Source organism: Octopus sinensis, linkage group LG25, assembly GCF_006345805.1.
Source record: "Octopus sinensis linkage group LG25, ASM634580v1, whole genome shotgun sequence".
NCBI classification, from domain to species: domain Eukaryota; kingdom Metazoa; phylum Mollusca; class Cephalopoda; order Octopoda; family Octopodidae; genus Octopus; species Octopus sinensis.
The window spans coordinates 19,798,816-19,824,688 of NC_043021.1; the positions used below are offsets into that span (position 1 = coordinate 19,798,816).

General features: G+C 40.7%; 1 protein-coding gene across 1 annotated transcript in view; it reads left to right on the forward strand.

The window, feature by feature from the left end:
* Positions 1-8,073: 8,073 nt before the first annotated feature.
* LOC115224451 (protein XRP2) overlaps positions 8,074-25,873 on the forward strand; it is a 71,210-nt gene continuing 53,410 nt past the window's right edge. Inside the window, exon 1 of the mRNA XM_029795355.2 lies at positions 8,074-8,986. Coding sequence (XP_029651215.1) covers positions 8,913-8,986 — 74 coding nt within the window. The 5' untranslated portion in view covers positions 8,074-8,912. The remainder of the gene's footprint in view (positions 8,987-25,873) is intronic.

The window sequence follows — 25,873 nt, forward strand, 5'->3', positions numbered from 1 at the left end:
ATACATAAATTTTAAAGCCATATTATATCTGAATAGGTAAATACATTTTCTATCTATTCTTACCTTAAAAATTAATATTTAACATTATAATTGGATTGTATGACATAATCATAATCGTTAAAGTTTCTAGTTTGATAATAGAGTTTTTTATAAGAAAAATTATTATTTTATTTATTTCTTAAAAAATATTGTTTAAATATATTTGATTATTTATTTAACTATTATCTTTAACCTGAAGATTGACTATAACCATAATTCGAATTATTAATTGAATTTAAATTATTGTAATTCGAATTAGGTTATGGGCATGAAACGTACGTAGTGGTTTTACTTTTTATCTTATATTAATTTTTAAAAAAAAAAGTATTTGGTAGATGAAAACTGAAAAGAGAGAGAGAGAAGAGAGAGAGAGAGAGAGAGAGAGAGAGAGGCAGGTGCAAGCATGGCTGTGTGGTAAGAAGCTTGCTTCCGGTTGAACAGTGAGGACGTGTAGCTTTGAGCTCCGTCCTAAAAAGAAAAATGAACAAAAACAGTGTTCTTCACTCACCTATTGAAGTCATCATGCTGGTATGCAGCTGGCGAAAGTTGAACTGAAAGACACTCTACTATAAGGTAAGACTTTTTGCTTTTTGAGTCCAGTAGGATTTGTTGCCTGTTGGTTTTATTTTTTTTTAACAGGTAAGGAGTCCTTACTGGATTCGGAGCTTTTTGTCTGCCTTGCAGTGGAGACTTGTGTGTTTTCTCACATAATTGTGAGAAATTGTATTTGAAAATTTTTGTGCCCACGTGGATTAAAAGGATTGGCCAGGAGTACCTTTTGGCCGACAATTTATTTCTTTGCCTGGATTTGAACTCTCTTTTCACAGCCATCATTTATTTAAAAAAAAAGGAACTTTATTTAAACTGTTATTTTTCTTTTTTCTTCCCTTCTGTTGTGTCTTCTTTCTTTTTTTTGTGTATCTTTCTTTTTTGTGTATCTTTCTTTATTTGAAACCGTATTGACGAACTGTATTTGAACTTTTTATTTAAAAAAAAAAATGGCAAAGGAAATATTAGTGTGGGAATTAACACCTCCCAAATCATGGCTAAAAGAGCTCGAAAGGAAGACGGTGGTGTTGAGGACTTATTCAAAGTTGCTCGATACCATAACTGTCTTTCTTTTTTTTAAAAAACACAATGAGGCGATAAACCTCTTACACAGTTCAAAATTAAAAATAAAACACAAACACGAGGCAATAATCCTCTCACTTTATACATTTTTAGTCTCTTTTTCAGGTAATACACCTCTTAAATTTTCCCGCCCGACCAGGCTCCTCGCTTCATCGAAGCACCTGGTCCGTTCCGAACTTAAAGGTTTCAACATAAATCTGAAGGAGTCCTTCGGGAAGGAGTTCATTATCCTGCACTGATCGGTCTCTCATATGACCTCCGCAGCCACCTGCGAAGGCCACTCAGGGTCCTCCGTGCAGGACAGATGACCCTCCTACCGGCCCTTCCTTTCAATTTTTTTTATTTCATTTTGCATCACAACTACCTGTCTGATAAGGGTACACCAGGCACATGCATCACAACCATATGTGCGCAACATGGGGATCTCATATCAAGATAAACAGCACATGACCTTACAGGTGGGGCTCAGTTAGAATTTTCTTCTGGTTGAGTAGCTCATCCTGCTCAAAATGTCCCTGAATAAGGATTGTTTAAGGATGTTGAACGAACCACCCATGTTTCCAAAGGTGAATTACCCAAACCTCTAAGAATTCCTTTCAACACACGGCTATGATGCTCCCCCCAATTCTTCTGCTCATGACCAGAGATGCACATATCATCAGCCACTAAGGGACATGCTCAACTGGTTAAGGTCAAACAACTGACAAGCAAATGTGTGGTACTGAGCAGAATATTTGCTGTAGCCCATCTTTTATACCAAGACAAAACAATGTACATGATAACACTTCCAATCAGGGCAATTATTGTTCTTCTTCTTCTTCTTCTTCTTCTTATTATTATCATAATATTTTTTCTGTCTTTACATCCTGAGTTGAAATTCTGCTGAGGTCAACTTTGCCTTTCATCCTTTTGAGGAGGTCAATTAAATAAGTACCAGTTACGCACTGGGGTCAATGTAATCAACTTGTCCCCAACCCTACAAATGGTGCCTATAGTAGAAAGGCTTATTATTGTTATTATCATTATTATTATTAAAGATGGTGAGAAGGCAGTGAGCTGGCAGCACGTCGGCCAAAATGCTTATGTGGTATTTTGTCTGCCGCTACGTTCTGAGTTCAAATTCCGCCGAGGTCGACTTTGCCTTTCATCCTTTCGGGGTCAATTAAATAAGTACCAGTTACGCACTGGGGTTGATGTAATCGACTTAATCTGTTTGTCTGTCCTTGTTTGTCCTCTCTGTGTTTAGCCCCTTGTGGGTAGTAAAGGAATAGGTATTTTGTCTACCATTAGGTTCTGAGTTCAAATTCCACTGAAGTCCACTTTACTTTATGTCCTGTCAGGATCATTAAAATAAGTACCAGTTACGTACCGGGGTTGACGTAATCGACTTCCTCTTTCCTCAAAGTTGCTAGCCCTGTGCTAAAATTTAAAATCATCATTAAAGATGGCAAGCTGGCAGAATTGTTAGCATACTGGACAAAATACCATTTAGCATTTCGCTATCTGTACATTCCAAGTTCAAATCTGCCTTGACGGTGGTCAAGTTTGCCTTTTATCCTTTTGGTGTCGATAAAATAAGTACCAGTTGAACACTAGGGTCAATGTGATGAATTTACCTCTTTCCCTGAAATTATTGGCCTTATGCCAAAATTTAAGACCATCATTCTTTTCTACTCTAGGCACAAGGCCCAACATTTTTGGGGAGGGGGTCCAGTCGATTAGATCGACCTTAGTACAAAAATGGTACTTAATTTATCGACCCCGAAAGGATGAAAGGCAAAGTTGACCTTGGTGGAATTTGAATGTAAAGGCAGACGATATACCTATTTCTTTACTACCCACAAGGGGCTAAACACAGAAGAGATGAACAAGGACAGACAAATGGATTAAGTCGATTACATTGACCCCAGTGCATAACTGGTACTTAATTTATCGACCCCGAAAGGATGAAAGGCAAAGTCGACCTTGGTGGAATTTGAACGTAAAGGCAGCTGATATACCTATTTCTTTATTGTCCACATGAGGCTACACACAAAGGGGTCAAACAAGGAGAGACAAACAGATTAAGTCGATTATATTGACCCCAGTGCATAACTGGTACTTATTTAATCGACCCTGGAAGGATGAAAGGCAAAGTCGACCTCGGCAGAATTTGAACTCAGAACGTAACGGCAGATGAAATACTACTGAGCATTTTGCCCGACGTGCTAACGATTCTGCCAACTCGCTGCCTTTAAAACTATCATTATTATTATGAAAGACTAGCTGGCCCCATGCCATAAAAAATGACAGCTGATTATTGTATTTTATATATAAACTAGCAGAATCGCCCGGCGTTGCTTGGGTTTGTAAGAGAAATAACTATAAAGCATTTTTAGAGAGTTATAGCCAAAAAATAGCAAAAAATGGAAAAAAAATGATGGTAAATTTTTTTTGAGTGTCAAAAAGGTCGAGTTGCGTCCCCTAGACAGTCTGTGGTTTGTGTTTCTGATTCTCGACCCCATGTCGAATTTATCGATTTTTTTCAGAACTGGGGGAACTTTTCAAAATTTTCGCTGCGTTAGATTTGAATTATGACATTGGGCTATGTGTGTGTCCGTTTCATCAGAATCGGTTGAAAGCCGTGGTCAGGGTGAGGGTACAACCTAACAGACACACAGAAACACACACAGACAAACTGCCGTTTATATAGAGAGAGATAAGGATAAAAGATAGAACATAGATGGTAATTCAAATTAATACACTTCACAATGTTATCTTGCATTTTATTTATAAATATGGTTGGCAAATCAAATTAATACACTTGTCAATGTTATCTAGTGGTTGTCTTTTGAAATGTGACATCAATCATCGTTAATTACTGAAAGAACACTGGGTAAAAATTTCTTAATATAAATAAAGGACATGTTTTAACTGTTAAGATTCTTCTTTCTTTCTTTTTTTTTCTTTTACTTGTTTCAGTCATTTGACTGTGGCCATGCTGGAGCACCGCCTTTAGTCGAGCAAATCGACCCCGGGACTTATTCTTTGTAAGCCCAGTACTTGTTCTATCGGTCCCTTTTGCCGAACCGCTAAGTGACGGGGACGTAAACACACCAGCATCGGTTGTCAAGCAATGTTAGGGGGATAAACACAGACACACAAACATGCACACACACATATATATATATATACATATATACGACGGGCTTCTCTCAGTTTCCATCTACCAAATCCACTCACAAGGCTTTGGTCAGCCCAAGGCTATAGTAGAAGACACTTGCCCAAGGTGCCACGCAGTGGGACTGAACCCGGAACCATGTGGTTGGTTAGCAAGCTACTTACCACACAGCCACTCCTGCGTCCATGTGTATTTATAATAAACCTTTCAACTGCAGTCGCTTTATATTCTTGATACACTCGGGCAATAATTATTTTCTCTAATGAGTTTGTATATGTATGCTTGTGTAGATGTGTGTGATTGCAATAATTATTTTTCACAAAACAGATAGAATATGGATGGTGAATTAAATTAATACACTTGTCAATGTTATCTGTGTTGTCTTTTGAGATGAGACATTAATCATCGTTTGTTTGTTACAGAAAGAACCGCTGACTCATACATACAAACATACACATACTTCCCTTGTGCACACACACACATACTTACACAAAGCTGAAACGCTGTTTGATTTCTCTTTTCAGTGTTGAATGTTCACCATTCTCACTTCCATTGCACACACACACACACAAATATTCACATACCTCCCTTTTACATACACACACATATACTCACGCAGGGTCAAAGCGCTCCCGCTGCCATCACCCCTTTTTTCCTTCCTTATTCATCTATCACCCCTTCCTTTCTCATTCATATGTTGTGACAGAGAAAAACACTAGAGAATTATCATAATATTTTTCTTTATTGCCCACAAGGGGCTAAACATAGAGGGAAGAAACAAGGACAGACAAAGGGATTAAGTCGATTACATCGACCCCAGTGCGTAACTGATACTTTATCGACCCCGAAAGGATGAAAGGCAAAGTCGGCCTCGGCAGAATTTGAACTCAGATTCACCTGGCGTGCTAACGATTCTGCCAGCTCGTCGCCTAGATGGCCCAGTGCTGTTAAAAATGACAGCTAATTGTAGTATTCTATATATAAATATGGATGATAAATCAAATTAATACACTTGTGAATGTTCACACACGTTCACATACTTCCCTTGTACACCCACACAAATACGCACATACACACATATACTCACACAGAGTTGAAACGCTGTTTGATTTTTCTTTTCAGCATTCACCATCTTCCATTGCACACACACAAACATTTACATGATTCCCTTTTACATACACACACAGTTCAAATGCTGTATGATTTTTTTTTCCCCTACTTCCTTTCTTATTCATCTTTTTGCGTATTATTTCCCTTTTCCCTTTTACTTGTTTCAGTCATGTGAGTGTGGCCATGCTGGAGCACTGCCTTTAGTCGAGCAAATCGACCCCAGGACTTATTCTTTGTAAGCCCAGTACTTATTCTATCGGTCTCTTTTGCCGAATCGCCAAGTTACAGGGATGTAAACACACCAGCATCGGTTGTTAAGCGATGTTGGGGGGGACAAACACAAACACACACACACATATATATACATATACACGACAGGCTTCTTTCAGTTTCCGTCTACCAAATCCACTCACAAGTCTATAGAAGACAGTTGCCCAAAGTTCCACACAGTGGTCAGTAAGCAAGCTACTTACCACACAGCCACTCCTGTACCTAACTGTGCATAAAGTACATAAAGTATATATATAAATTACATAAAGTATATATATAAAGTGCGTAGGCGCAGGAGTGGCTGTGTGGTAAGTAGCTTGCTTACGAACCACATGGTTCCGGTTTCAGTTCCAATGCGTGGCACCTTGGGCAAGTGTCTTCTACTATAACCTCGGGCCGACCAAAGCCTTGTGAGTGGATTTGGTAGACGGAAACTGAAAGAAGCCCGTCGTATAAATGTATATATATATGCGTGTGTGTGTTTGTGTCTGTGTTTGTCCCCCTAGCATTACTTGACAACCGATGCTGGTGTGTTTATGTCCCCGTTACTTAGCGGTTCGACAAAAGAGACCGATAGAATAAGTACTGGGCTTACAAAGAATAAGTCCCGGGGTCGAGTTGCTCGATTTAAGGCGGTGTCCAGCATGGCCGCAGTCAAAATGACTGAAACAAGTAAAAGATTAAAAGATTAAGTAATCATTGTATTCCAGTTTCCTTCACTTTTCAATGATTAGCAGATTAGCAGATTAGCGACTATCTTTTGATACAGACACAGCACAGGCTATGCTTTCAGGTTCATTGGATAAAGTTTTCAGAAATAACCCAAAACAGGTGGCAAGCTGGCAGAAGCGTTAGCACGCCGGGCGAAATGCTTAGCAGCATTTCATCTGCTATTTCGTCCGTCTTTACGTTCTGAGTTCAAATTTTGAGGTCGATGTAATCGACTTACCCCCTCCCCGGAGTTTGCTTGTATTGTTCCAAAATTTGAAATCATCATCATTTGATGATGAATAAGAAAGGAAGTGGGTGAAAAAAAATCATACAGTATTTGAACTGTGTGTGTATGTAAAAGGGAGTCATGTAAATATTTGTGTGTGCAATGGAAGATGGTGAATGCTGAAAAGAAAAATCAAACAGCGTTTCAACTCTGTGAGTATATGTGTGTATTTGTGTGGGTGTACAAGGGAAGTATGTGAACATATGAAATTGTCATATGAAATTGTCACCCATGATTATGACCCTAGTATCGATCTATTGCATTTCAATCTGTTTTAGGGTTAGGCTTAGGGGTGGGGGGGAAGGGTACCTTTTTTTTTTTCACAAATGTAAATAAACCCAATCTGTTTCTTACATGAGGGACATATTCATACGGCACAGAATGTTTTTTTTACCTCAATAGACGTCATTATTATTATTCGTTATTATTGTTATACTGCTGTCTTTTCCTTTCGGACTCGATAAAATAAAGTTGACCGCTGGGGATGGGGGGTCATCAACTAGTCCCTCTACCTGCAAAATTTCAGGCTTTGTGTCCATAATAGAAAAGATTATTCATTATTGTTGTTATTTAACCCTTGGTCAGACATGCTTGAGAATGGCAATACTGATTAGCTAACTGGAAGAATTATTGAGCATTCGACAAAATACTTTGGAGCATTTAACTGGGATCTTTTCGGTTTGAACGGCAGTTTTTTCTAGTGGTGTCATATGAAATTGTCATCCATAATTATGACCCTAGTATCGATCTATTGCATTTCAATCTGTTTTAGGGTTAGGGGAAGGGTATCTTTTTTCTTCACAAATGTAAATAAACCCAATCTGTTTCTTAAACGAGGGACATATTCATACGACACAGAATATTTTTTTTACCTCAATAGACGTCATTGATTGGTTGAAATTGCAGAAATTGAAGAAAAAAACCCCCAACAAATATCTTACAAACTATAGAATTTTCTCAATAAACCCAAGAGAAAAATGTTTTATAAACAGCATTCTACCAGTATAGGTAGTTTAAAAGTGTTTAGTTACGTGGAAATTATTTTAAAAAACTGCCGTTCAAACCGAAAAGATCCTTTAGCTGTGACCCTTAAGTTCAAATTCTACTTGGGTAAACTTTTTTTACTATTGTCTTTCTAGGGTTCCCAAGATATAGCATTAGTCAATCAAATACAGGAGACAATCTCATCGATTACAGCTGCCTCCATCTAGATAAAAAAAAAAAAAAAAAAAGCTGTAGTCTTGCGCCTCTGTAACAAAATCGATAGTAATATTATCATTACTATTATTTTATTGATCTGTCATTGAGATCTGGTGTCAGGGTATAGAGCGCCCTCTCTCCAGAACATTGGAAAGGGGCAGACAACTCTAGCTTGGCCGCCGCACCAAGCGTGCATGGTTTGAGTTGGAAGGAAAAAAACAGCTCGGCTGTCTGTCTCTGTCTGTTGCTGCTCTGTGTTTGTTTTATTTTTTTTTTTTGCAGCAAATGGTCAGTGAAGTGGCGAGCGGTGGAAGTAATTGCTTGCTCAACTGACAGTTATTGGGATTGCTAAGTTTGTTTTAGAGGTTTTTCCTCCCCCCGCCGTGTTTGGTGCTGCTGCCTGTTGTTGTTGCTTCTGATGATGATGATGACGATGATGATGCTGTCTTAGCGTCAACAGCAAGATAAAAAGAAAAAAAAACACATATATACTCATACATATACACATATATGTGCATATATGCATGTAACATATGCATATATTAGATATATATATACGCACACACACACATCTATATATATTACTCACAGATTCTCACACACGCGCGCACACACAGAGAGACGTGCATCTTTGAATGAGTGAATGCATGGAACAAACCGTGGGGCGCAAAAAAGGAAGAAAAGAAAGCAGCAATAAACACGAACGTCCCCTTCTATCCAAAACAGTTCGGAGCATCATCATTTTTATATTATAAGTGAAAAAGGAAAGAAGCGAAAGCGAAAATATAAATTGGATTTTAATCGCAACAGTTTTTTTACCAAGGCGTTAACTCTCTCTCTCTCAATCGGAATAAAAAAAAGTCATTTATCCAAAGAATTACATATATATATATATATACATATATATACATACGCCTCAGTGATCCTGTATAGGAAAAATAAATCAGGGTATTTTAGATAATCAGACCCACTCCTTTAAAGGCGCTAGCAGCTATTTCCGAGACCATGGGGTGTCTGTGTCCGAAGGTACGGGAAGCCCTGACGGCTGAAGACACCACACAACCATCGAAGTATTCTTGGTAAGAAACAACAATTATTTATTATTTTTTTTTACTTGCTTCTTCTTCTTTGCCACGCAAACAGTCAGAAGAAGAAGAAAAAAAAACCGTTGCACAGTCTTTGTCTATCTGTCTGTCTGTCTTTCTCTCTCTCTCTCTCTCTCTATATATATATATGTATTTATATATAGCCTATATATATATATATATATATATATATATATACACACATGGATACTCACTCATATACACACTGACTCACACATGCAACTATTCACACGCACATACATGCATACACACAAAACCATTTATATATATATATCGTACATACATACACACACACACACACACATATATATATATCGTATATAATTTTTACACACACACACACTCAAATACACTTACATACATACACACATATGAAACCATTCACACACATATGCATGCATGCATGCATACATAAATACATAACCATTAATGTATATATATATATATATATATATATCGTATACAATTTTTATAGTACACATGCACACACGCACGTACACCCGCACGCACACACACGCTCACACACACACACACACACACACGCACAAGTACACCCGCACGTACACCCGCACGCACGCACACACACACACGCACGTACATATGCACGCACACACCACTCATACACACACACACGCACGTACATATGCACGCACACACCACTCACACATACACACACACGCGCGTAATGTATGTAAAACCAGACGACTTCTGGGCAGAATCGGTCTGTTTAATTTTAGTTTACACTGACAAACATCGTGACAGCTACTATGTTGTTGATAATAACGATGATGATGATGATGACGACGATGATGATGATGATGATGATCGTGTGGCTATTGTATCGTTGTGTTGTTGATGATGATGATGATGATGATCGTGGCTATTGTAGTAGTAGTAGTAGTAGTTGTTGTCTTTGTTTATGAAGGTGATGATGATGATGATGATGATGTGGTGAATGTTATTGTTGAGGGTGACCAGATTGTTGTTGATTGCTGATGCTGATGATGATGATGATGAGGCTGGACAACTGTGGCCGTGACATTAAGCGACGTGGTCGTTGTCTTGCAAGCCCCGCAAGTCTATTTCGGTTACAGTAGTAGTCCTAAGATCAAAGGAATTCCAACCGCGACCATCCCGCCCTTTTTTTTGTTGTTTTTTTTTTGTATACATCTATGTTCTAAGAGTACATTTGTCTGATGTCCTTTCTTTCTTCAAGACGCTCGGATGCGTTTTGAGGGACATTTGGCTTCTATTACTAGCAATTCGTGAGACCACACAGAGTCGGTAGTGGTGGTGGTAGTAGTAGTAGTAGTAGTCATAGTAGTTATATACATGTTGGTTATGATGATGATGATGATGACAATGTTGATTGTCTTATTCCCCTCTTTAAACGTCTTAGCATATTTTATTCCAGACATTCCTTCTTTGTTCTTCTTCCTTTTTCTTCACCACAGCTTTATACTTCTGTTTGTTTAGCCCTAAATAATCACAGCCGTTTCAGCCGTGACCACCACCACCACCACCTCATCTACAACATCCAGTGTTCCGTTTCCTCCCCCTCCCCCCCGCCTCGTTTAAGACGCTTCTGTGTGATATGAGAGAGAGAGAGATACTTGGCTGCTATTTCTACCAGCTTCGAGCGACCACTTTGGAGGTTCCTCACCTCTGTCAATGTTGCTGATGTGGTTGTTGACTACCCCCCCCCCCCTCGCCAGCACCGCCACCTTTTACCACTCAGTGAAGTGAAGGAGCATCCCAAGCGCTGGCTGGCACGATCTGCTAGAAATAGCAGCCAAATCTCTCCTTATTGTTTAAAAAAAATGAGAAGGACAGTGAATATGTTAGTCCTGGACGGACAGTCTAAGAAAAGAAAAAAAACAAACAAACAAACAAAAAAAACAACAAAACAAAACCAGACGAGATGATCACGGCTGGAACACTCTTGAAATGTCTGGTTTGATCGGAGACGATCTTTGATTAACAACTGTAGCTGTTGTTAAGGTGGATACCCTGCACTCCCTTGTCGGGTGTTGCCGCTGCTGCTGCTTCTGCTGTTGTTGTTGTTGTGTTGATGGTTGTTGTGGCAACTGTGAGTCCGCTTTCGTCCTTCCTCCCTTTTGTTGTTGTTGCTGTTGTTGTTGTTGCTTCACACATCTTTGTCACAACATGTTTCAGAAGAAACTGAATCTTTCAAATCTGGCGACTTGATGTCTACCTTCCTGTTTGTTTTTTTCTCTCCCTTTCGCTCTTTATACATACATACCTACCTACCTACCCATGCATCCATCCATCTATCTATCAATCTACCTGTCTATCTATCTATCTATCTATCTATCTATCTATCTATCTATCTATCTATCTATCTATCTATGTATCCATCCATCCATCTATCTATCTATCTATCTACCTATCTATCTATCTATCTATCTATCTATCTATCTATCTATCTTTCTATCTATTTATCTATCCATCCATCCATCCATCTATCTATCTATCTATCTATCTATCTATCTATCTATCTATATATCTATCTATCTATGTATCATCCATCCATCTATTTATCCATCCATCCATCTATCTATGTGTCCACCTATCCATCCATCCATCAACCATCTATCTATCTATCCATCTATCCATCTACCTGTCTACCTATCTACCTGTCTATCTATCTATCTATCTATCTATCTATCTATCTATCTATCTATCTATCTATCTATCCATCTATCTGTCTGTCTGTCTCCTTTCCTCCCTTCATTTTTTCCTTCATATCATCCCATCTATTTTTTATTATTCAAAGTGTATCTAGGACTATATTCATCCATTATGCAACGTGTCCTCCCCCTTTTTTTAAAGGCGTGTTTTGAAGGAGATTAGTTTACGATTTCTAGCAGGGTCAGCGACCACATTACAGGCTCCCTCCTCGTCTTCAGGTTATAGATGCAAAAGCTATTACAGTAAGTCATCTTAGCCATTCTTTTGTATGGTGCCAAAATTTAACCTGGACATTATACGGGAATGAAGGTGAAGGAAAGAACATCTTTATAATTAAATATTTGTGTTCAATCGTGAAAAATCTGATTGCAAGGAAAAAGCCCGATTTCCAGCGGGGAGGACCGAGTGTGTAAAAGAAGACAGCCAAGCGTGGAAGACCTCTGGATGAGGATAAACCTGACAGAAGGCGTCAGCCGAATGTCATCTCAGACTGGGTTTCCCAAATATTTTAGTGTTTGTAAATTATGCGTGTTTTTTTATTTTTTTTTTTATCTTTTGTGGTCTCAGCTTAATTTGGGAGAAGGGTCTTCAGACGTGTCCTTTCGACTTGCAATCATCTGCAACTAAATCGAATAGGTTTCCTACTTAACGATTGTGACAAACCACGCACACGTTCACACAGGCGATAGCAAATATAATATAATGTAATATAATATTATATAATATATACACGCGCGTGCTCACCCACACGTATACATACATGCATACATGCATTCATACATACATATTCATGTGGACATTGTATTCATCCATTCACATACATACATGTATGCATTGCATGCAAGCAGACAGACGGACAGCTAGATAGATAGATAGATTATTCTTTTGGGGAATAGTGGATCTCGAAGCTCGTCGAGCTATATATGATAGCACACGAAGGCTGCAACCTGATATTTATGTGCTTCGATGTCTAATATTCCCCAAAAAAATAATAAAGAATTTCACGTTCTCCCGAAAGCTTATAAAATTTTTTTATCTCACACACACACACATACACACACTCTCTCTCTCTCACACCCATACAAACACATACATACACACGCACGCTACACGTACACACATATCCTGAGTACATACCTGTACACACGTTATTTATACTACACGCATTACACACACCACAGGTAACAACTGCTAACTTAAACCAGAGCTTTCACTTTTAAAAATCAAAGCCATGTTGCTAAAGTACACGCGCGCGCACATACACCCTCTCTCACACACACAACATATATTTATTCTCTTTCCAGCTGTCTTCCATAATATGAGATTTATTAAAATCTAGTTTATTTATATCCATCTGTTGGAAACAGCAGTGACACATAGACGGACACGAATATAGCTACCACACATATGGATATGGATATATATATATTACTCTTTTACTTGTTTCAGTCATTTGACTGCGGCCATGCTGGAGCACCGCATGACTTATTCTTTGTAAGCCCAGTACTTATTCTAAGTGACGGGGACATAAACACACCAGCATCGGTTGTCAAGCAATGCTAGGGAGACAAACACACACACACATATATATATATATATATATATATATATATATACATATATACGACAGGCTTCTTTCAGTTTCCGTCTACCAAATCCACTCACAAGGCATTGGTCGGCCCGGGGCTATAGCAGAAGACACTTGCCCAAGATGCCACGCAGTGGGACTGAACCCGGAACCATGTGGTTGGTTAGCAAGCTACTTACCACACAGCCACTCCTGCTGTATATGTATATATATATATATATATATATAATATATATATATATATATATATATATATATATATATAGTATAATATTACTTAATATTATATATATATAATATAGTATGATATAACATAATATTATATATATATAATATATATATATATATATTTAAAGATCTATATAAAATATATATATGGTTCAAAATTGTACGCAAAAAACGAAAGACAGACAGGTGAGAGAGCAGTAAACAAGGTGTATTATTTTGACACTCAGGAAGAATGGAAGTGTCTTTGACGTTTCGAGCCTCTGCTCTTCTACAGAATATATATATGTATGTATGTATGTGTGTATGCATGTATGCATGCATGCATATATGTATGTTCACCTTATTTCGAGCTGTGCGGGATAATACCAGACTGACTTGGTGCTTCAATATATATATATATATATATATATATATATATATATGGAGGCGCAATGGCCCAGTGGTTAGTGCAGCGAACTTGCGGCCGGAGGATCGGGCATTGAATGAAAACACCTAAAGCTCCACGAGGGTCCGTCAGTGGGTGGTGGTGAACCCTGCTGTACTCTTTCGTCACAACTTTCTCTCACTCTTTCTTCTGTCGGCCTGCAAAGCGCATTGTGATCAGCGATGTGTAGCAACATCTGATAGCCTGGTCGGTTACGGTGATCACGCTGATATATATATGGTGATATATATATATGTGTGGGTAAGAAGCTTGCTTCCTGACGTTGTGGTTTTGAGTTCAGTTCCACTGTGGACAGGTGTCTTTTTCTATAGCTCAGGCCGACTAAAGCCTGGAGCTATAGCTGTGTGTGTGTATGTGTGAGCGTTCTTTGTCCCCGGCTACTGCTTGACAACCGGTGCTGGTTTGTTTATATCTCTGTAACTTAGCGGTTACAGATAGAATAAGTACCAGGCTGCAAAAAAAAAAAAAGAAAGAAAAGAAATACTGGGATCGATTTATACACGCACACACTTATATACATACACGCACACTTATACACACACACGCATATTTATATGCGCGCACACACCCACACTTATATACACACACACACACAAGCACACACACACACACACTTACACACACACACACACACCGCAGGTCCATTTATTTATTCCTCTATTCCCTATCGTATTTCATCCCGTTTCAATTTCATTCATGGAGGAATTTACACCAATCACAGGTAAACTGCGGCCCGGCCCGGCCCGTTGGGATTTTCTGAATGTCATACGCGCCCAACGGAAAGTTAACATGAATTTATATTGGCGAAGGCAAAGATTACGCACACCCGGTGTTTAGGGTTTCGGGTTAGGGTTTGGGGTCAGGGTCAGGGTCAGGGTTATGCCGAAAACGGGTGGTGTGCAAAATCTTTACTCCCGCCTTTATATTGGTACTGCGGCCCCTCCTCTCGAAAAAAAAAAATTGTTGTCTGTGACTGATTGAGTCTGTTGGTGGTTTCAGACCTGCTAGAAAAAGCAGTCATTCCTGCCCATTTCTACTGTCTTTAAAGAAGGACTATTAATCCTAAATCCTCCACCATCACCATAAAAAATGACGGATTGGTCACGGATGGATTGCCTCTGATCATATAGGCCTACTCGATCAAGGGGGTGCTGGAGCTGGCTGATTTGCACCTAAATCAGCAAGATTAAATAGCAAGATTAAATAGCAAGAACGAAATTCAACCAGCCTCGACATGTTTCGACAAGCAGCAACCTCCAAATGTTGATTCGCCTCCACCATCACTACCACCACCATCTCCGCTACCACCGCTCTCACACCACCACTACCATCGCCACTATCACCACCATCACCACCATCGCCTTCACCTCTATAACCTCCACAGCCGATATCACCCTTTGTGATGTTATTCTTCCTTGCACCTTTATTATTATTGTTATAATAATAATAATGATAATAATAATAAATGCCCTGATGCAGTACCAGGCAGTGGCTCTCATGGCTTCTGATCTTAACTGATTGGAAGTGTTATCATGTACATTGTTTTGTCTTGGTATAAAAGATGGGCTACAGCAAATATTCTGCTCAATACCACAGATTTGCTTGTCTGTTGTTTGACCTTAACCAGTTGAGCATGTCCCTTAGTGGCTGACGATATGTGCATCTCTGACCACGAGCTGAAGTAGTGGCGGAGCATCATAGCCATGTGTTGAGAGGGATTCTTTGGGGTTTGAATGGTTCACCTCTGGAAACATGGGTGGTTCTTTCAACATCCTTAAACAACCCTTATTCAGGGACCTTTTGAGCGGGATGGGTTACTCGACCAGAAGAAAATTCTAACTGGGCCCCACCTGCAAGGTCATGTGCTGTCTATCTTCACCATGTTGCGCACATATGGTTGTAATGCATGTGCCTGGTGTACCCTTATCAGACAGGTAGTCATGATGGGTATACTGGGCTTCGTATATTTTACCCCAGTGTCACTTTGATGGCATGCACTGCTCTCTCACTCAATGATAAGAATGATAATAATAATAATAAGTGTACGCAGGAGTGGCTGTGTGTTAAGTAGCTTGCTTACCAGCCATATGGTTCCGGGTTCAGTCCTACTGCGTGGAACCTTGAGCAAGTGTCTTCTACTATAGCCGACCAAAGCCTTGTGAGTGGATTTGGTAGACGGATACTGAAAAGAAGCCTGTCGTATACATGTATATGTATATGTGTGTCTGTGTTTGACAACTGATGCTGGTGTGTTTACGTCCCCGTAACTTAGCGGTTCCGGCAAAAGAGACCGATAGAATAAGTACTAGGCTTACAAGGAATAAATCCTGGGGTCGATTTGCTCGACTGAAGGCGGTGCTCCAGCATGGCCGCAGTCAAATGACTGAAACAAGTAAAAGAGTAAAGAGTATTATTATTATTACCTCCCCCTTCTTCCCCGCCTCACATCCTATTCGACACCCCACCCCACCCTCTTATTTCTCACAACAATTTGTTCTTTCTTTCACTTTCTCTTTCCCCTCCTTCCCCCCTCATCTTCTCTCTGTCTGTCTGTCTCTCTCTCCCGTTTTCTCTCACCTCTCTCTTTTTTGAACTTGGTTGAAGGAATGAAGTCTTCTCGCGCACAAATATTCAAATTGTGTTGTGTAGTCTCGAAGACTGGTCAGACCTTTACGATAGAAAGGCGTTCCAGCTTTGACCATCCCGTTTTTTTAAGAGCTGTTTTGTTTTGGTGGTATCAAGTACTTCAGTACTTTAAGGCGGTGGCGATCATGCAGGAATATGCACGCGCGCGCGTGTGTGATTCGAAGGAGATTGGCGTCTATTTCTAGCAGGTAGGGTGATCACGTAAAAGACTCCTTCATTGGAACGTTTCGGATTGTTTTAGCAAAGCTTCTCTACTCATACCCATCTTGTCTTTCCCCCTATATGCAAGGAACCCAGGACTTCGTTTTCCAGTGTAATTTGAGGGAGAATTGGCTGCCGTTTCTAGCAAACTAGCAACCACTTACAAGCTCCTTTGTTGGCTCGCCTTTGTTTTTTCAGAATATCGATCGAACACACACACACACACTCGTTTGCATACACACATACGCACGCATACACACTCGTCTGCACACACATACAAACACACAAACGTGCGCACATACACACTCTCTGACGAACACACACATACACAAAAAGCACCTTCGTCTACACACACCCACACTCAAACGCGTATACATATTCGCACACGTGCACACAAACACAGACACATACTTTTATCTGCTCGCACATACACACACACGCACACACACAGACACACACATACAAACACACAAATGCGGGCGCATGCACATACACGTACACGCACACACACAGAAACATACCTTCGTCTGCATACGCGCACGCACACACACACACACATACACACACAAACATATGTTCGTCTGTAAACACACAATGCGTGCACATACACACTCACACACATACACAAAACACAGTCTGCCTATACACATATACACGCACGCACACACACACACACACGTAGACACAAACATACGTTCGCTTGTAAACACACGTGTGCACACACACACTCACATACACAAAACACAGTCTGCCTTTACACATGCACACACACACACAAATGTACGTATACGGAAAGCGTGTGTATAAAATTATAGAATTATTTTGTTTCTTAATTGTTTAAATTATTTCCCATTGCTTTCGTTTTTTTTTTCACGCGTAACAATTAAATTAATTTAACAATTAAGAAAAAAAAATTAGGGTTAGGGGGAGGTTTAGGGTTAGTGACAGGATGTTGTCTCAGTTTTAGACGCAGCAAATGATTTTAGCTCAATTAGAGGCGATTGATTGGTTAAAATTCGAAAAAATTAAACTACGTTAAACTTACAAATTACAATTTTCTCAAGAAAGCCAAGAGAAAAAAATGTTTTATTTTGACACATTCTACCAGTATACGAAGTTTAAAAGTGTTTAGTAAATTAGAAATTGTGTTGAAATCTGGCCTTCAAAAGGAAAAGATCCAATGATTTATTTTGTGTTTTATTTACTTTGCTAGGTAGTCGTTGTAGGATCGACTAGTCACGACTAGCTAGCGCGGATGCGCGACTACATGAGTACCGCAATGTCCCATTTTAAACTTGAAGGGGGGAAAAAAAAAAGCCTTACATATTTGTTCTTACCTGTTACAATTTGTGCATGTATAACATCCGCAAATTTCCAAGCAGAAAACAGAATCGAACTGCCGTTTGCTTCTACGGAAATACCCGAAGTATTCACCTGAATCTTAATATATTATATATACACCTTAATATATTATATATACACCTTAATATGTTATATATACACCTGAATCTGAATATATTATGTATACACAGGTAAGGCGGCGAGCTGGCAGAAACGTTAGCACGCCGGGCGAAATGCGTAGCCGTATTTCGTCTGCCGTCATGTTCTGAGTTCAAATTCCGCCGAGGTCGACTTTGCCTTTCATCCATTTCGGGGTCGATAAATTAAGTACCAGTTACATACTGGGGTCGATGTAATCGACTTAATCCGTTTGTCTGTCCTTGTTTGTCCCCTCTGTGTTTAGCCCCTTGTGGATAGTAAAGAAATAGGTATTTCGTCTGCCGTTACGTTCTGAGTTCAAATTCCGCCGAGGTCGACTTTGCCTTTCATCCTTTCGGGGTCGATAAATTAAGTACCAGTTACGCACTGGGGTCGATATAATCGACTTAATCCCTTTGTCTGTCCTTGTTTGTCCCCTCTGTGTTTAGCCCCTTGTGGGTAGTAAAGAAATAGGAAAATACCCGAAGTGAAATAGTTTGATTTTGTCGAGTTATATCGAAGGAATGCCCTGCCTTTCTACATGAAATATGAAAATTTGCATGCTACATTAAATGCATTCATTTCCATTAATGAGCAGTTTGTAAACACTCTCCCAGCTACTTATATGCATGTGTAGTCTACACGTGGCTTGTTGTTTCAATTTCAGCTTATTGGCTGAACGTAATTTTCTTCAGAAAACTGTTCGCTATCATTTGTTGATTAGCGTATCATTTGTATATATGCTCTCCCAGCACTTATTATACGCACGTGTAATCTATTCATGGTTTGTTGGTGCTCAAATTTCAGCTTGTTAAGCAAATGGGCTCCCATTTATTTAGGCCTGTGTGTGATCTGTTTCTAGTTTACTCTTTTACTCTCTTTTACTTGTTTCAGTCATTTGGCTGCGGCCATGCTGGAACACCGCCTTTTTTTATCGAGCAACTCGACCCCGGGACTTATTCTTTTGTAAGCCCAGTACTTATTCTATTGGTCTCTTGTGTGTTTACGTCCCCGCTAAGTGACGGGGACGTAAACACACCAGCATCGGTTGTCAAGCAATGCTAGGGGGACAAACACAGACACACACACATATATATATATATATATATACATATATACGACGGGCTTCTTTCAGTTTCCGTCTACCAGATCCACTCACAAGGCTTTGGTCGGCCCGAGGCTATAGTAGAAGACACTTGCCCAAGGTGCCACGCAGTGGGACTGAACTCGGAATCATGTGGTTACCACACGCTACTTACCACACAGCCACTCCTGCGCCTTCAAATTTCAATTCGCTATTGGGATTTAAATTTTGTTGATTAAAACAACAACATTCGTTATACATTTGCTCGTTTAGAGAACCAACTCGTATAGGAGTACCCCACTATATATCTATAATATATCCAGTAGTCAAATATATATTGTTGCTATTATGCAAAAGTGTCTCGTAAGTCCAAAATGTTGCTTTTTTTAAGGAGTAGCTGTGTGGTAAGTAGCTTGCTTACGAACCATATGGTTCCGGGTTCAGTCCTAATGCGTGGCACCTTGGGCAAGTGTCTTCTACTATAGCCTCGGGCCGACCAAAGCCTTGTGAGTGGATTTGGTAGACGGAAACTGAAAGAAGCCCGTTGTATATATGTATATATATATATATATGTGTGTGTGTGTGTTTGTCCCCCCAACATTGCTTGACAACCGATGCTGGTGTGTTTACGTCCCCGTGACTTAGTGGTTCAACAAAAGAGACCGAAGTCCTGGGGGGTCGATTTGCTCGACTAAAGGTAGTGCTGCAGCATGGCTGTAGTCAAATGACTGAAACAAGTAAAAGAGTAAAGAGTAATTCCATATCAAAACCGTTGTATTAAACTTTGACAATTTTTCATATGCTGGCATCTGAAACAGCTGGAGATACGATAGTTTGACCAAAATAAACGACTATTGCAAGCAAAAATATATATTGAAACAAACTCGTTTGGCCCAACAGTCACACACACATATATACATATGTATGTATAGAGCAGTGCTTTTCAAACTTTTTGCTGGAGCGAAACCCCAAGGAAACATTCCACTGGCTCGAGGAACCCCCATGCAATAATTTAATAGTCTTATGCACACATAATCTGCACAGGAGAATTAAAAATTACTGCCGATTTTAGCAGTTTTTTAACTTCTTGCGGAACCCCTGCACTGTACTGGCGGAACCCTATGGTTCCGCGGAACCCTGGTTGAAAACCATTGATGTACAGACTTGAATAGTGAGAAAAAAGTCCTCAGAATTATTTTTAAAAATCCTTTTATTTCTTCATCATTATTAGCGCTTTCGTTCCTCTCTAGAACTTGTCAAATACAATTTATATATATATATATCATCTTGATCACCGTGAGCAACCAGGCTATCAGATGTTGCTACACATCACTGGTCACAATGCACTTCGCATTGTTTTAGCCTTCAAATGACGCCACCCCGCTCGCTAAGCGAGCAGGCCAACAGAAGAAAGAGTGAGAGAAAGTTGTGGCGAAAGAGTACAGCAGGGATCACCTCCACCCCCTGCCGGAGCCTCGTAGAGCTTTAGGTGCTTTCACTCAAGAAGCACTTGCAACGCCTGGTCTGGAAATCAAAACTGCGATCCTACGACCACAAGTCCACTGCCCTAATCACTGGGCCATTGCGACTCCACACACACACACACACATATATGTGTGTGTGTATGTACAACAGGCTTCTTTCACTTTCATTCTACCAAGTTCACTGACACGGCTTCGGTCGGCCCAAGGCTATAGTAGAAGACACTTGTCCAGTGTGCCATGTGGTTGGGAAGCAAGCTTCTTACCACAAAGGTTGTTTGTTATAGCTGGTCAAAGAGTGATCATTGGTTTGTACTTATAAAGTGCTTAGCTGTAGAGGTGACTCATCAGACACACACAAACCTATCTCTGACCCTCTATACCAGTGGTTTTCAACGAGGGTACCGCGGAACCTTAGGGTAATTTTTAATTCTCCTATGCAGATATGTGTGCATAAAACTATTAAATTATTGCACAGGGGTTCCTCAAGCCAGTGGAATGTTTCCTTGGGGTTCCGCTCCAGCAAAAAGTTTGAAAAGCACTGCTCTATACCATTAATCTCTCAATTGACACAAAGCCAACCCCATCTCAGTACTATTACCCCAACCCAGTTGAGGTTTTTTTTGCCTATTTTCTGTGTCTCTTTTTGTCTTGCAAGGTACATACTCTTTACTCTCACTTTTACTCTTTTACTTGTTTCAGTAATTTGACTGTGGCCATGCAGGAGCTCTGCCTTTAGTTGAGCAAATCGACCCCAGGACTTATTCTTTGTAAGCCTAGTACCTATTCTATCGGTCTCTTTTGCTAAACCGCTAAGTTACGGGGACATAAACACACCAGCATCGGTTGTCAAGCAAAGTTTGGGGGACAAACACGGACACACACATATATATACATATACATATATACGACGGGCTTCTTTCAGTTTCCGTCTACCAAATCCACTCACAAGGCTTTGGTCGGCCTGAGGCTATAGTAGAAGACACTTGCTCAAGGTGCCACACACTGGGACTGAACCCGGAACCATGTGGTTAGTAAGCAAGCTACTTACCACACAGCCACTCCTGGCGATTCTGTCAGTGATAGTGTCACATAAAAAGTACTCAATACACTCTGTAAAGTGGTTGGCATTAGGAAAGACATCCAACCATAAAATCCTTGCCAAAAGAGACAACGGAACCTGTTACAGCTCTTGGTCCTTACCAGCTTCTGGCCTTACCAGCTCTTGGTCCTTACCAGCTTCTGGCCTTACCAGCTCTTGGTCCTTACCAGCTTCTGGCCTTACCAGCTCCTGTCAGACTGTCTAACCCATGCCAGCATGGAAAACAGATAATGATGCTATCACTGTATCAGCCAGATTATTAGATGTCGTTACACATTGCTGGTCACAATGTGCTTCCTCTCGTTGCCACCCTGGTGGCTAGGCAGGCTGATCAACATTCCTTATGAATGGTTATGTTGCAGGGTTATCCATTCACAGCTGAGTGGACTTGAGCAAAAGTGAAATGAAGTGTTTGTTTCTTTTAGCACAATGCACTGCTGGTCTGATAATTGAAACCACAATCTTGCCATTGAGAGTGCAACACTGTAACCAATAGGCCATGAACCTTCACACACACACACACACAGAGATAAATGCATATAACTCAAATATAATTGACTTCCAAAGCCTGCTAACATGCCATCATGTCTGTCTTTCTTTCTCCTGTGGAGGCAGAATGGCCCAGTGGTTGGGGCAGTGGACTTGCGATTGGAGGGTTGCGATTTTGATTCCCAGACTGGGCGTTGTGTGTGTTTATAGAGCGGAAAACACCTAAGGCTCCATGAGGCTCCAGCAGGGGGTGGTGGTGAACCGTGCCATACAGTTTCACTACAACTTTCTCTCATTCTTTCTTCCTGTTTCTGTTGTACCTGTATTTCAAAGGGGCCAGCCTTGTCACACTCTGTGTCACGCTGAATCTCCCAGAGAACTACATTAAGGGTACACGTGTCTGTGGAGTGCTCAGCCACTTGCACGTTAATTTCACGAGCAGGCTGTTCCGTTGATCGGATCAACTGGAACCCTCATCGTCATAACTGACGGAGTGCCATGATATAATATATATATAGGCACAGGCATGGCTGTGTGGTAAGAAGGTTGCTTCCCAACCACATGGTTCTGGGTTCAGTCCCACTGTGTTGCACCTTGGGCAGGTGTCTTCTACTATAGCCTCAGGCCGACTAGAGCCTTCTGAGTGGATTTGGTTGACAGAAACTGAAAGAAACCTGTCGTATATATGTGTGTGTGTGTGTGTGTATTTATGTGTGTCATCATCATCATCATCATCGTTTAACGTCCGCTTTCCATGCTAGCATGGGTTGGACGGTTCAACTGGGGTCTGGGAAGCCCGAAGGCTGCACCAGGCCAGTCAGATCTGGCGGTGTTTCTACAGCTGGATGCCCTTCCTAATGCCAACCACTCCATGAGTGTAGTGGTGCTTTTTATGTGCTACCGACACAGGTGCCAGACGAGGCTGGCGAACGGCCACGCTCGGATGGTGCTTTTTACGTGCCACCAGCACGGAGGCCAGTCAATGCGGTGCTGGCTACGGCCACGTTCGGATGGTTCTGTTATGTGCCACCGATATACATTTGTGTGTATGTGTGTCTATATTTGTCCCCCCACTGTCACTTGGCAACTAATGCTGGTCTGTTTATGTCCCCGTAAATTAGTGATTCAGCAAAAGAGACCAATAGAATAGGTACTAGTACAAATACTAAGCTTACAAAGAATAAGATTTGTTCAACTAAAAGCGATGCTCCAGCATGGGCACAATCAATAACTGAAACCAGTAAAAGAATCTCTTTCGGTTATGAATGGCCATGGGATTCCTACATACCTAGAAAGTTCCCCTCCGAAGCACAAGTCCAAGCAAGGTTGTTTGTGGAAGACCAGCAGTCACCCATGCATACCAGCCTCCCTTCTCTATGCCATTGATGTTATCCAAGGGAAAGGCAAAGGGGCTGATACAGCTTGGCACCCGTGATGTCACAACTCATTTCTACAGCTGAGTGAACTGGAGCAACGTGAAAAGTAAAGTACCTTGCTCAAGAACACAACACAGTCCAGGAATTGAACTCACTTCCTTGTGATTTTGAGCCCAGTGCTCTAACCACTGAGCCATGCGCCTTTACATCTATCTGTCTATGTATCTATCTACATGATTTCTTTTCTGCTCTAGGCACAAGGCACAAAATTTTGGGGAAGGGGGCCAGTCGATTAGATCAACCCCAGTATGCAACTGGTATTTAATTTATCGACCCTGAAAGGATGAAAGGCAAAGTTGACTGCGGCAAAATTTAAACTCAGAATGTAAAGACACAAAAAATACCGCTATGCATTTCGCCTGGCATGCTAATGTTTCTACCAGCTCACTGCCTTGTGTGTGTGTGTGTGTATATATATATGTGTGGAGGCGCAATGGCCAAGTGGTTAGGGCAGTGGACTCGCGGTTGTAGGATCGCAGTTTCGATTCCCAGACCGGGCATTGTGAGTGTTTATTGAGTGAAAACGTCTAAAGCTCCACGAGGTTCCGGCAAGGGGTAGTGGCGATCTCTACTGTACTCTTTCGCCACAACTTTACTCTCACTCTTTCTTCTTTTAGCCTGCTTGCTTAGCCAGCGGGGTGGCGTCATTTGAGGGCTAAAACAGTCTGAAGCGCATTGTGACCAGCGATGTGTAGCAACATCTGACAGCCTGGTCGGTTACGGTGATGTGTCTCACGTTTGATTTTTGACTTCTGGCCGAAATCAGATCGCCATGTTGATTCGCTAGCCTCTGCACGCATAATTTTTTTCTCTCCTTCTTTCTGTGTTTTTTCTCTGTGTATCTTTCTGTTGAAGAGCATAGGCTCGAAACGTTAAAGACTTGTTTTATTTATATTTCCTGAGCGCCATACTAATACAATTGTTTGTTTGTATTCCACCTGCCTTCGTCTTTTGTTTATTTCTGTAAACCTGCCTTCGTCTTTTGTCTATTTTCATAAAGCTTCCCGTTATATATATATATATCTATATCTATGTCTACATACATACATACATACATACACACATACATACATACATACATACATACATACATACATGCATGCATGCATGCATGCATACATACATACATACATATATACATACACACAGACATGTGTGTGTGCATGTCTTTCTGAAGTCGTGTTAGTGTTAATAGCGTCCATGGTAACAACCAATCAAATGAGATTGATCAAATGTGATCAAGTAAATGGTGGTGGTGGTGGCAGTAGAAGTAGCTGTGGCGGTAGTAGTAGCAGTGGTGGTGGTTGGTGGTGGTGGTGGTGGTGATGGTGTCAGTTGTAATAGTATCTGTGTTGTTTTTGTTGTTCTTGTTTAGCAGCACTTGATCAACTCTGATCTAGCAGACCAAGGTGTACCATGACCATCCCATCCTATCATTCTATGCCCCTTTTTCTTTCTTTCGCTAGTAGTGGTGGTGGTGGTGTGAAATGTGCTGTACTGTAATGGTATTGATAGTTGTAACAGTAGTGTTGGTGGTAGTGGTAGTGGCATTAGTGGTAGTGGTAGTGATGAAAGTAATAGTGTTGGTGATAGCAACACTGGTGATTGTCGCAGTGGTGGTGGTGTTGGTGGTAGTGTTGGTGGTAGTGTTGGTGGTGGTGTTGGTGGTGGTGTTGGTAGTTGTGTTGGTGGTTGTGTTGGTGGTAGTGTTGGTGGTTGTGTTGGTGGTAGTGTTGGTAGTAGTGTTGGTGGTTGTGTTGGTGGTAGTGTTGGTGGTAGTGTTGGTGGTAGTGTTAGTGGTAGTGTTGGTGGTAGTGTTGGTGGTAGTGTTGGTGGTAGTGTTAGTGGTAGTGTTGGTGGTTGTGTTGGTGGTGGTGTTGGTGTTGGTGGTTGGTGTTGGTGGTAGTGTTGGTGGTGGTGTTGGTGGTAGTGTTGGTGGTAGTGTTGGTGGTTGTGTTGGTGGTAGTGT